The 12434-nt window shown below is 42.7% G+C and overlaps 1 protein-coding gene across 3 annotated transcripts in view; it reads left to right on the top strand.

The window, feature by feature from the left end:
- Positions 1 to 12434, top strand: part of si:ch211-196i2.1 (collagen alpha-1(I) chain) — an 82229-nt gene that overhangs the window by 60833 nt on the left and 8962 nt on the right. For all 3 annotated transcript variants that reach the window (XM_060037956.1, XM_060037955.1, XM_060037957.1), the window contains 24 exons: positions 1154 to 1198; positions 1463 to 1570; positions 2966 to 3019; positions 3441 to 3494; positions 3836 to 3889; positions 4659 to 4766; positions 5181 to 5234; positions 5827 to 5934; positions 6355 to 6408; positions 6655 to 6708; positions 7188 to 7241; positions 7433 to 7486; positions 8322 to 8429; positions 8697 to 8750; positions 8864 to 8917; positions 9127 to 9180; positions 9480 to 9533; positions 10025 to 10078; positions 10506 to 10559; positions 10700 to 10753; positions 11210 to 11263; positions 11441 to 11494; positions 11891 to 11944; positions 12243 to 12260. In XM_060037956.1, the coding sequence (XP_059893939.1) occupies positions 1154 to 1198; positions 1463 to 1570; positions 2966 to 3019; positions 3441 to 3494; positions 3836 to 3889; positions 4659 to 4766; positions 5181 to 5234; positions 5827 to 5934; positions 6355 to 6408; positions 6655 to 6708; positions 7188 to 7241; positions 7433 to 7486; positions 8322 to 8429; positions 8697 to 8750; positions 8864 to 8917; positions 9127 to 9180; positions 9480 to 9533; positions 10025 to 10078; positions 10506 to 10559; positions 10700 to 10753; positions 11210 to 11263; positions 11441 to 11494; positions 11891 to 11944; positions 12243 to 12260 (1467 nt within the window). The remainder of the gene's footprint in view (positions 1 to 1153; positions 1199 to 1462; positions 1571 to 2965; positions 3020 to 3440; positions 3495 to 3835; positions 3890 to 4658; positions 4767 to 5180; positions 5235 to 5826; positions 5935 to 6354; positions 6409 to 6654; positions 6709 to 7187; positions 7242 to 7432; positions 7487 to 8321; positions 8430 to 8696; positions 8751 to 8863; positions 8918 to 9126; positions 9181 to 9479; positions 9534 to 10024; positions 10079 to 10505; positions 10560 to 10699; positions 10754 to 11209; positions 11264 to 11440; positions 11495 to 11890; positions 11945 to 12242; positions 12261 to 12434) is intronic.

Genomic DNA, 12434 nt, shown 5'->3' with positions numbered 1-12434 from the left:
CAAATAAAAGGCGTCAAAGAGCCAATACGATGTGTTTTACACGTAGGACTAAGCGTAATATGCGTAATCACTTACATGTTATACTTTAACTGTGCTCCCGGTTGTGGATTGAGGTAGGGTGTCTAGAGCCACATCTTGCATGGATAGTCACTGTCTCCCAGCAAGTGACACCCAACTGGTACATCTCAAAAAGCTGCCTCAGACTGCTCTCCATTAAAATGCGCGAATCATGGGTAGCTGAAGATCCAGGCCACTTTGCAACAACATCCAGTAGGCTATGTTAAAATTTGCATCAAAAACAACCTGCGTGTTGATGGAATGCACTTTCGTCCTATTGACGAACACGTCCTCGTCTTTTGATGGCGCAATTATTTTTATGTGCGTCCCGTCAATAGCACCGACCACACCGGGCATACCTGCAATTGCCATGAAGTTGGCTTTGATCTTGTGTAATTGTTGAATGTCCAAAGGAAAGTTTATGGCACGGCTGACTGATGGTTTTGCAAAGTTGCATTTCCCCTGTTGCTAAATAACGTAGTGTGGCCAAACATTTTATTTCGGGACTAATCAGATTATTCCTGTTAGTCGGGGATGTTATTGCATTGCGATTAACTCCACAACAAGTTTAATACCCTAACATTTCGTCTCGCAGGCATTTACGATTCTTTGTGAATAGGTCTTACTGAGTTAGGAGTCCTCTTGAGGACTTTTAAGCTCTCCTAGACTTAGGTGCTACTTTTAGGCCTAAAATACTTTGTGAATTGCTCTTAGTGAAAAAAGTTAGGAGTCCTAAATTTAAGAGTGACACGCCCCTTATTTTTAGGAGTTACTCCTAAATTCGCCAGTTAGGACCTACTTTTAGCCCTAAAATCCTTTGTGAATACGGCCCCTGATCTTTAATGGAAAGTCCCAAACATTCATTGCGTGTTTCGGATAGTGTCTACAGCCAATGAGTGGTATAAATAAGTTGTATTTTAATAATATGGGACTCTATGTTCTTAGTGAAATTATCCATCTGTCTGCCTATTCAATCAAGGGTAGGTGATTCAAAATAAGGGTCCTGATGGTTGATGGTTGACTGTTGGTTCCAGGAGTGGTGCCTGGTGTGGACGGTACTGTTTGGACCCCTAATTGTAGTGACTGCTCCTCACAGGGCCGACTGGGAGACGGAGGTCCAAGCGGCATTCCGGGCCCAGCTGTAAGTTATGAGGACGATGCGCTCCATACCACGTACATCTAGAAACGGCTATATCTGAAACACTGCATGAATGTTGCATGTGTGTGACTTTAAACGTGTGTGTGTTTGTCGCTGCATCTATGTGTGCAGGTGATTGTGTTATTCCCTGTGTGTGTGTGTGCGTTCGTGCGTGCGTGTGGCTGGTCCTGTCCTTCCTTGTATGTGTGTGTAAAGCATATTGTAGAGTGTGTCCCATTAGTTGTAAATGTCTCTTTGTTCCTCCAGGGTGCTCCAGGGTTTCCAGGTCCTAATGGGATGAGGGGGAAGCTAGGACCCAGGGGGGGGCCTGGGACCGCCGGCCCACAGGGTCCTGATGGCTCAGCAGGAATAACAGTGAGGGGATATATTCCACCATGATACCCAGGACACACAAGCACCAAACCACAATATTCAGACCTCTGTGAACACCTGCTGTCAACCTTTCTTGTCTCGGAACAGGAGTTATTATAATTGACAGAAGCAATGAATAGCAACATAGCAACAGCAGCATAATTAAAATGCTGCTGTTGATCCATAATTGCCAGTGCTTTGAACACGCTTTGATTCACAATATGCAAAACATTTTTAGAGAGACAAATCATGCTACTTGTACACATGGATGAACATATTGGTTCAAATTGCAGTCCTACATCCAAAAACAGGCTTTTGAGATCTTATAGTCTGTTAATGTTCAGACTTAAGACACTTAATAAAGATATAATGTATAAGATGGAGCCCCTCTCGGTAAGTAGGTGGGATCCTTTAGGAATTCAAAAAGTGCTCAGTCCCTGCCTCTAACTGGTTGTGCAACTGTTTGGTGTGAACTAGCGTAGCTCAGCAGGGTGCCTCGAGTGGGAGGGGTTTGGAAGTGTCACGAGTACGATTATGACAAACAGAGAGAGAGGTACGGCCCAGCCAGCCTTTTTAAAATAGAAAACATCAGTTAAAGGACGTGATTGTATTGATAACATTATTGAAATCACTATCGATCAGCATTGACTACAGATATATCCAGGTTATTTAAGCTATGAGCTGGTTGAAATGTCCTCCATTGCGACTTTGACATCATGTTATGATCAGTCTAAGATGAGAATGAATTTGGACAGTAATAAATACAGACCAACACCCCATGTAAGAATGTCCTCCATTAGTACCTGATAGAGCGGTCAGAGTAGTGGTGGGCAGGGGGTAAACAGGAGGCCTGACGAGGGCTGATGAGCAACACTCGAGGGCTGCACTTCAGCCACATCTTAACATGCCTATCTTGTGGTGATCAATAACCCCCTCAGCAGGACGAATATGAATTTAACATTTAATTGAGGCAATAACAGTTTGAACATTTTACAAGAAATACACATTGAATTAAGGCTTGTTTATAGATTAATCTCTTATAAATAGCTTTGTTACTCAAGAAGAAAAGCTAGTTATGGAAACCTTATCAAAAAGTGTATATTATGTTTTTAATATATTGTATACCAGTACTTGGCAGAGTTTATACGGCTATTTCTACATTCTGTAAACTAGAGATCTACAGTACTAGCTGTTGTATGTCAACATTGGGTTGTGTTAGTAAATCATACAAGAGTCCAATTAGAAAGACTACTATCAGCTCAAATGTTCCTATTCTCTACTATGCTATTTCGTTGATGGGTGTGGTACCTTGAACTGTTATTGTTATTACTCTGCACCTTGTGATGTCTGTGTCTGCTGTTTTTCTCTGTGATATGAAGTTCTGCTTCTCTCCCTCAGGGCCAGCAAGGTTCTGATGGGCTTATCGGGACGGCTGGGGAAAAGGGAGAGAAGGTAAGAACATAGTCTGGGATATTATTATAAATGCATTGTAAAAGGTATGTCTGCATGTAGGATGAACACTGTTATGTTCAAGCTATACATCTCAGTGTGTGTCATCATATAGGGTTGAACCTCTATCTTAGTTTGAGTGTGTTGTGTATGTGATCATATAGGGTTAAACCATTATCTTAGGCCCAATCCCATTTCTACCCCTTACCCCTTCCCCTTACCCCTTCAAAACAAAGGGGAGGGGTAAGGGGTAGAAATGGGATTGGGCCTTAGGTTTTGTGTCTGGTCATATAGGGTGAACTTATATCTTAGTTTGAGTTTGTGGTGTGGTCATGTAGGGGTTAACCTCTATCTTAGTGTGTTTTGTGGTCATATAGGGTTGAAACGTTATCTTAATTTGATTGTGTTGTGTGTGGTCATGCAGGGTTTACCAGGACCTCTTGGAGATGCAGGCCCAGTCGGACGAGGTGGACAGCAGGTAGGTTCAAGAAAATTCTTGGAAAAGTTATAATATTTGCGTAAGTATCTTGTGTTTTTGTCTCTATTACGGGCTGGCCTTCACTGAAACAAGCCAAATCTTAAAGTGAAACAAAACTAAACAGGAAGAAAAACGCCTAACCTTGTTTACTGGTTTCTATATCTGAGCTCAACTTTGTCCAGCTGTTGTTTTAACAAACTTGCTCATGCGGCACAATTTTGTAATTACCAAAATGTTGATTTTATGCTTCGATTATTTGCCCCCACTCTTGTCAGACGCATTGGATGAAAGTAATCTAAATGCAAAGTCAATGATGTTCATCTGTCTGTTTCTTGCTTCAGGGCAACCTGGGCCTGTCGGGAGTTGAAGGCCCCCCTGGTCGTAAGGGTGACCAGGTGAGATCATGTGGAACCGTCCTAATGTACTCTGCCTTGGCCCTCAGGAGCCTCCATGGTAGAATACTCACCACGGGAAGACAGCAGGCAAAGGCCCGCCTCCTGTCACTCAGTCCCTCGATTGATGAATGCCGGGTAGATGGATCCACTATCGTTTAGTACAGGCCACTGGGTAGTAGGCTGGTGGGTGGGTCTATCCGTCATACATCTAGGTGGACCTTCCCTTTGACTGTAACGGGTAGATTTAGAAATGATTGTGATGGCTAATCCACATAACAACTGGTGAAAAAATAGGAGCCCTTTAAATAGGTTGCAGAAGGGGAAAACAAAACTGTCTTCCCTAAACTATTTTTCTATGTTTCAGTTCATTTTGGTTATCAGTCAATGTGGGTGAAATATTGAAATTATTTTCTTCTGAAAATTTTTGCAATTATTTGGGTTTTCATTTGCCCACATTGATGTTTAAGATTGGTTCTGACATTTTATTATTCCCCAAAAATATTATCTTTAGCAGAGAAGGAGTGGTGACAGAAAGATAAAAGTAATGATTAAAAAACTGACACTTTTTTTAAGAAGCGCCTGTTTAAATAGGAACACTGTGTTTCTATGCGAGTCTGAGTTTGTATTCTGTAGATCCAGCAATGCACTATGCACTTCACATTTCCCCATCCCCCCCAGAAAAAGTCTAACATTATTCTGCAAAGACTTTTATAATGCATGTCTATTCCACCTGTGCTCCACATTAACATGATCGATATATGTGTACCAGGGAGACCCAGGTAATCAGGGGAAGGGTGGTCCGCCCGGTCTCCTAGGTGACAGAGGGCTCCAAGGCCTGAAGGGAGAGCAAGGTCCAACCGGACCAATCGGTAAAGAGGTAGTTACACTGACCTGGCCTTCAAGCTGGTTCCTTTCATACAAGCAAACTCTGCTCTGATACATTTCACTGCTATGCTCGCTAAGAGCTTTACATTGATTTGATAAAAATATTGATGTTTCAATGGTACTGTATAACCAGATAGCTTCTAAGCAATATATCCATTCTAAGATGGATGAATCTGCCAGCCGCTCATGCATTTTTCATGATCTTCCAAACAAACCCCAGGAAATATTTGTTTAACGCTAGCTTCATTTTCTAAAATTAATTTAAAGTGCCGCAATGTGTCAGGCGCCTTGTGAAAAGCAGAGCCGGGGTTCTCATCCCATGTACAGCGCTTAGGGTTTGTTCTGAAGGCATTGGTATGTGTGACACGTGTAACGGGTGTAACGGCTGACTAACTGATGCCTGCAGGGAGACACTGGATCCCCCGGTGAGACGGGGGGCGTGGGACCCGACGGGGACAAGGTAACACAACGCTAGCTCCACGAGACAGACTCACAGTGATGTTAATCCTAACATAATGGGAATAATTTATTTTATATTATTCTGGTTTCTTCCTCTGCTCTGTCTTATTGTGCCTTTTTCCATTTTCTGTGCCTTTTATCTCCTTTTCTCTTTTCTTCTTCACCCCTTTCTTCTCCTGGTTCTTCTCTTTATTCTTCTGCTTTTTCTCCTCTAACCTTTTCTTATCATTTTGCCGCTTTTCCTCATTCATTTTCTTCTTTCCCACCTTCTCGTAAACCTCCTACTCATTCTCCTCTTCGTCCTCATTCTCCCCATTCTTATCCTCCTTTTCCTTCTCCTCCATAACCTCCTCCTCCTCCACCTCATGGTGTTCCTCCTTTTCATCTTCCCATGCTTCTTCTCCATCTCCTCTGCCAGCACCTCCTCCTCCTCCTCATCCTCCTCCTTCACCTCCTTCTCCTCTTCATCTTCCCATCTTCCTTCTCCTTCTTTTTCCTCTCCTCCTCCTCCTCCTCCTCCATCATAATATCCTGTTTGTTGTCATTAGTTGTGTTCCCCAACAGTGAAGGCAGTGGCATTATGTTCTCCACAGGGTGAGGTGGGCTCCTATGGGCTGTCGGGGAGAGAGGGCCCCTGGGGGCCCCATGGAAAGAACGGTGAAGGGGGTCCTAAAGGAGAGAAGGGCTTCCTTGGATTATTGGTAAATACAACCTGACCTATCACAAAAGGCAACCTGTCCAATCACAATCCTTCATCTTAATACATCACTCACCATCTTCATTCTCTTTTATGGATTAGGATTTGCCAATACCTAATTAATAATTGTCCTTGTTTCATGGGGCTATATATTGTTCAGTTATTGTCTCACTATTTGGTCATAAATCAACATCATCAACATTCAGACCTATCAGGAACCAACTGTGTAGATTATTAATTCTCTCCTTCAGACCTTTTGACTCAGTCATAACAGGAACTGTTTCAGAGAAAAGATCCTCTGATTCAAATTAAATATCAATGAAAAAATATTCCATTTGATGTAAAAGGATATTCCGTTTGAGTGTAAAACATTGCATCATGTATTGTATTAAAGTGCTGCTTGTGATTCCTGCTGTGTGCCCAGGGTGAGCCCGGGTTGCTGGGCGAGGTGGGGCCTGCAGGGCTGGCAGGGTTACAGGTGAGTCCGTGTCTGTCTGTCCTCATCAGGGTTCATTGATCCTGACAGCAGCCGCTCATTCAGGAGCCACCCTTACATCTACACGTATCGAGCGCTTCTCAGATACGATCAGGGATTGAGCCATGATGACCACACACATTTTTTGAAGGGGGGTGTTGGTCAGATATCTGTGTGTGGCTATGGTTTTGTGTTCAGTAGTTATGAATGCCAGAGACGTACACTAAATTCTCCCGCCCTTGTTTTCAGGGAATCGCGGGTACTAATGGACCACCAGGTCTGGATGGATCTCAGGGACTGAAGGTAACAGCAGAGTTATGGGTATACAGTACTAAGTAGTCGATGCTAAACTAAATAGGGCCTAACACAGTACAGTTTTCAAAAACGTGAAACTCTCAAGTGGTTCGTGGTGTTCGTTGAAGTTCATAATCAAGTATCGAAATATCAAGCGAAATACAGTTTCAGAAATTTTTTATTCAAAATAAAACATGACAGAAACTGTATTTCGCTACGATACTTGATTATGAACATCAACGAACACCACTTACCACTCGATGAGTTCACATTTCTGAAGACGAACGTTTAGGGGTGTTTTTGAATGCCCATAGCCAGCCATTGTAAAGCAGGCAGGGGCGATTCGAAATTAGCCAAATACTCGAGGCAGGACCAATATTCAAAATCTCGGTCTTATCTTATCATATAAACTCTGTGTTGGATCTGCTTGTTTTACTCAAGTAGAATGAATAGACTATAATGTCTACAATCCTTCCATTTCTCCATAGGGAGACTCTGGATCGTACGGGTTCATTGGACTTCCAGGGGTAGCAGGTCCTCGGGTAAACCACATCCCATCATGCATCTGTCTCTCTTCAATCAGTGTTCTGTGTTGCTCTGGTCCACATATGAACACATTTGTGTGTGTGTGTGTGTGTGTGTGTGTGTGTGTGTGTGTGTGTGTGTGTGTGTGTGTGTGTGTGTGTGTGTGTGTGTGTGTGTGCGTGTGTGCCTTGATGTGGTTATACCCTAGGGGACCAATGGAGATGTTGGAGTTAGGGGAGACCATGGGAAGCTTGGACCACCGGTAACTAACTACATTAAATTGCTCATTAATTATGTATATGCAAAACATGTGCTCATTAATGACTATTCAATAATAAATACACAAAACTTAACTTAATTATAAATCATAAATAACTAAACTTCAGCTAAATTATAGATTCTCAATGTAATGTATTCATACATTGAGAATTCATATAACAAGTAAAATTTATTATGAAGCAGTGTCTGCAGCCTACCCTGTATTTCACCAATGGTTTTCATATTTAATATTTTGCAAACTTCACTTTAACTAAGTTATGAAATATATTCACGTATTCATGAATTCAGTTTTATGACGCAACCACCACCACCACCACCACCACCAAAAAAAAAAAAAAAGACCATCTTGGGATATTCACTTTGAGTGGATTTAGATAATAGCATCTGCCAAGAGATAGATAGATCGAAAGGCTGCATTTTTCGCAAGTTCCCGCAATTTTTGCAAGTTCCCGCAATTTCATGGCATTAAATTGCATAAATATGCCACATATTTCATCGCATTATTTAAGAAAACGTGCTGCATAATCAAGGATTTTGGGCCACAACAATCCCAAAAAAACTGCGCATTTTTCCGGAGGGACTGTTTAACAACCCACATTAGTTTACACTTTCTTACCGAAGCCGAAGCCGACCTCAAATCAACAACATAAATACTCACCAAAACTCAGTTGGAAACTGCCTAGCATAACCTTTTCTAGTGATAACCCTAAGACAGCCAACTCTCAGAGGGAGCCGAACCGGCAGAAGACCACCTCTCCTTAGAGGGCTGTCCTACACTGAGAGAGTTTAAACCCAGTGCCTGTGTGTTCTGCTGCCAGGGTCAGGTAGGACAGGCCGGGCCCAAGGGGCCTGTCGGAGCCAAAGGCGCCCCCGGACCGGAGGGACTGAAGGGAGAATCAGGAGCACTAGGCCCACCTGGAGAACAGGTATGTGACCTACTTGGTCAATGATTCGGTTTGGATCAAACATTGTTCGGACCCATGGCGGATACCTTCTTGAATGAAGACTTATATGAAACGTTCATAAAATATCTATACATATACATAATACTTATCTACTACTTCGTAATCCACCTATTTGGTTGATTACTAACCCTACACTGTAGTATAGTAATCAAAAACAATTTAATCAAAGGTTGTATCCATTGTTTATTTCATTGTCCTTCATCTCCATGTCAACGTGATGTTATACAGGGTGAAGAGGGTGCACCTGGCATCAGGGGACCCACGGGCTTACCTGGACTAGAGGTAAAGAACAAACACCTCCTGAAGGACTGTTAGCCTAGCAGGTTGTACCTGCAGGCAGCCACTAGCTAGTTACCGTTTGATGAAGGAGTGCCTCTTGTTCCCCTCCTCCACAGGGAACCACTGGGGAGGCTGGGGTTCCTGGAGCTCGAGGGATACCTGGGCTTCAGGTACCTGTCTGTCTGTCTGTCTGTCTGTCTGTCTGTCTGTCTGTCTGTCTGTCTGTCTGTCTGTCTGTCTGTCTTAGTATTGATTGTCTGTCATTTTGTCTGTTTCTCCATCTATTTAGTATTGTCTGTCTTTCTGCCTTTCCCACGTGTAATAAATCAATCTCTGTTTATTACTTTATATTTTAGTGATTCTTATTTATTTTCTACAGGGAGCCAAAGGGAAAACGGGAGCAGAGGGGATAATGGGACTGAAAGGGGAAAAGGTAAAATATTTTTATTGGAATCTTGTTTTGGTGGTACTACATAGACATATTGAAATATCTTTATTCATACAAATATATCTATCTACCTATGTAGACTGATATATTGCTAGATATATAATATAAAAATATATATTTAAAAGAATGAATAATGTTCCAGTGGAATACAACAATTAAGTTCATTACAAATTGCATGATGCCTGTGTGGGTGGTAATGGTTCACAGTCCGCCCTGTGTTATAAAATAGCATGCTATAGCATGTGTTATAACATAGTATGATATAACATGTGTTCTGTCTACAGGGAGAGGGTGTCAGCGATGGCCCTGCAGGGAAGACAGGTCTAGCTGGAAGAAGAGTAAGTGTACAGATTAGGGATTTTAATAAAAGATTTGGGTACTCTGGGTGTGTGTGTGTGTGTGGGTGTGTGTGTGTCTTCTACATTTATGTGTGTACGCTTGATAGTTGTACACTTATGATTTAAACTATTCATTCACATCCCTTCATATTTCCTCAATAAGAGACAGCTTCCCTTCCTTTAGACTTAAATAACTGCAAATGCTTTTGTGTGTGCGTGTGTGTGCGTGTGTGTGCGTGTGTGTGCGTGTGTGTGCGCGTGTGTGCGTGTGTTAAACACTTTCTATTTGAACTGCATGTTTTTCCAAATTCTTGAAATAACCAGCGAATGGTTCACCCACCACTGCATTGAAGAACTGTGTGTGTGTGTGTGTGTGTGTGTGTGTGTGTGTGTGTGTGTGTGTGTGTGTGTGTGTGTGTGTGTGTGTGTGTGTGTGTGTGTGTGTGTGTGTGGTCTGCTGCACTGTTCAACATGACACCTCTCCTCTGCAGGGCAGGCGAGGCAAGGCAGGGTCACGAGGGACCAGAGGAGGTCGAGGAGAAAAGGTTCACTCTATCCTCATAAATAACACACACACACACACACACACACACACACACACACACACACACACACACACACACACACACGTGTGCAGACACCCGTGTGCGCACATTGCATACAAACAGACACACACACACACACACACACACACACACACACACACACACAGAACATTACTGTCTATTCTGGATGTGTGTATGGCCTTTTCTTTTCTTCAGATATATGACTCATTTCCTATGTATCTATTTTCTACCTGTGTCTCCTGTTTGCATGCGTTGTCAGAGTATCTCAATTGCCAACTGAATTTCACTGCACATGATTACGTAGTTGCATGCATGAATACACTGCACAGAGGGTTTATGTGTGTATGAGTGTAGATATGCATTGGCATGTCGGTAATGAATAGCTGCTCCGACTTCTCATTCCCAGGGAGAAAAGGGGCAGACGGGTGCCAGCGGCCATCAGGGATGGACGGGTCTCATAGTGAGGACGTTTTCACTTCAGATATGCCTCTGCAACATGAACAGACGTCTGCCATAGAGCGGTCTCCTGTGACACGATGAAGCATGTATTTCAGTATATTCAGATAAAGTATTTGGTATATGACTGTATGTGTTTTCTAGGGAATCCACGGCTTGCGCGGCGAAGCTGGAGACCAAGGAGAGAAGGGGCAAGTGGTGAGCAGAGACACAAACAAACCACAGCAAAACACCTGATAGACTCACAACAAACCCCAATGATCCTTTCATTCAATGAGTCGTATTGGACATGGTTCATCTGCATTTCTATGGATTTGAGGGAGATACTCATGAAACTCATTTTTGATGTTTACTGCAGAAACAGAAAGGCTGAAACAAATCAAACTGCTGTGTATAGATTTAGCATGGTTTATAGTTTTGACTACTTGATTTTGATTTGATGGCATGCTGTTAAGGGTTTATAGGTGTAAGGGTTTTAAATGTTAGTATGTTTGTTAGTTGCCGATGCCTTGTCTTAAGATTTTCAGTGCTCAGTTGAATACTGGGTTTCTCTGTGTACCTGACAATACAAGACTTTAACTTTACACATTTTTGTAGTAATACATCCGGATTGTGTATGGTTATGTATTGACTTCTGAACCTGGGTATCAACAGGGAGAGAAGGGAGAAATGGGTTCACCGGGACCTGCCGGGACTGATGGCCCCAAGGTACTAATCTGGTGCTGCTGTTAGGAGACATATGTCTGATCATCTTATTGCTCACTCGCCTCAAGTGTGTGTGTGTGTGTGTGTGTGTGTGTGTGTGTGTGTGTGTGTGTGTGTGTGTGTGTGTGTGTGTGTGTGTGTGTGTGTGTGTGTGTGTGCGTGTGTGTGTGTGTTCCTCAGGGTTTACGAGGTCCAGTTGCGATGCCTGGACCCGCGGGTATCAAGGGAGAACAGGTACAGAACATCAACAACTTACAAACATCTGGGGAGGATAGTCTAGAGTTTAGGGCTGTATGTCCCCCAGCAGAAAGGTTGTGTGGTCAAACCCCCTAATGCCCTCAAATAAATATACATATGGCCGGCTTTCTTTGTCATAGGTTAGCCAAACTGAGACCCAAACGGCCAACATGTACGACACCAAAAGTGTATCCGAACACTAGTATGCATCCTCGAACACAACAACTGCTCCTTTATGACATGTTCACAAAAGATTCCCATTTTTTGCTGCCTTTTGTAAAAGTACCTGCTGAATGAATAAATACTGAACCCCATGTTAGGGACACATATTAAGTGTATTTGCAGTCCGTTCCGCTATACGAGTTGCTGGTAATGTGTTTTCCACACGTTCAGGGACACATCGGTCAGTCAGGGTCCAGAGGAACCTCTGGGATGCCAGGACTTCCTGTAAGCATTGATTTGTTTTTGTGATAACTTTATATACATTATTCTACCAACCATTCATTACAACCTCCCTACAAATTATGTGTGTCACATGTTTGATAATGGCATTGGTTTCCTTAATGCATTATTTTATTCATGTACAATTTGTTCATTACGACATTGGTAATTGGATTATCTGTTTTAAAAGTATTTTTAGTGTAACTGTATAAAAGCGCCACAGTGCACTCTATGATAACTATGCTACACTACACTATACTACACTGCACTGTACTTACTCCTCTCTTCCTCTCGTCCTCCACAGGGTTTGTTTGGACTGAAGGTAAGGACCGACTGTGTTTACAGCTTCTCATCACGCTGGTGTGTGAACGCTATGCCGGAGCATAGCTGTGACCAATCCGTATTAAGTCACATAATTACCTCCATGTGTTGTTTACCAATGTGATTAATAGTTTGATCTCCGGTCACTGCAGACATAATCTCCACTATGTGCTCT

The sequence above is a fragment of the Gadus macrocephalus genome, chromosome 19, assembly GCF_031168955.1.
Source record: "Gadus macrocephalus chromosome 19, ASM3116895v1".
NCBI classification, from domain to species: Eukaryota; Metazoa; Chordata; class Actinopteri; order Gadiformes; family Gadidae; genus Gadus; species Gadus macrocephalus.
Note: the sequence above shows the minus strand (reverse complement) of the source record. Positions and strands in the feature narration are given on the sequence as shown.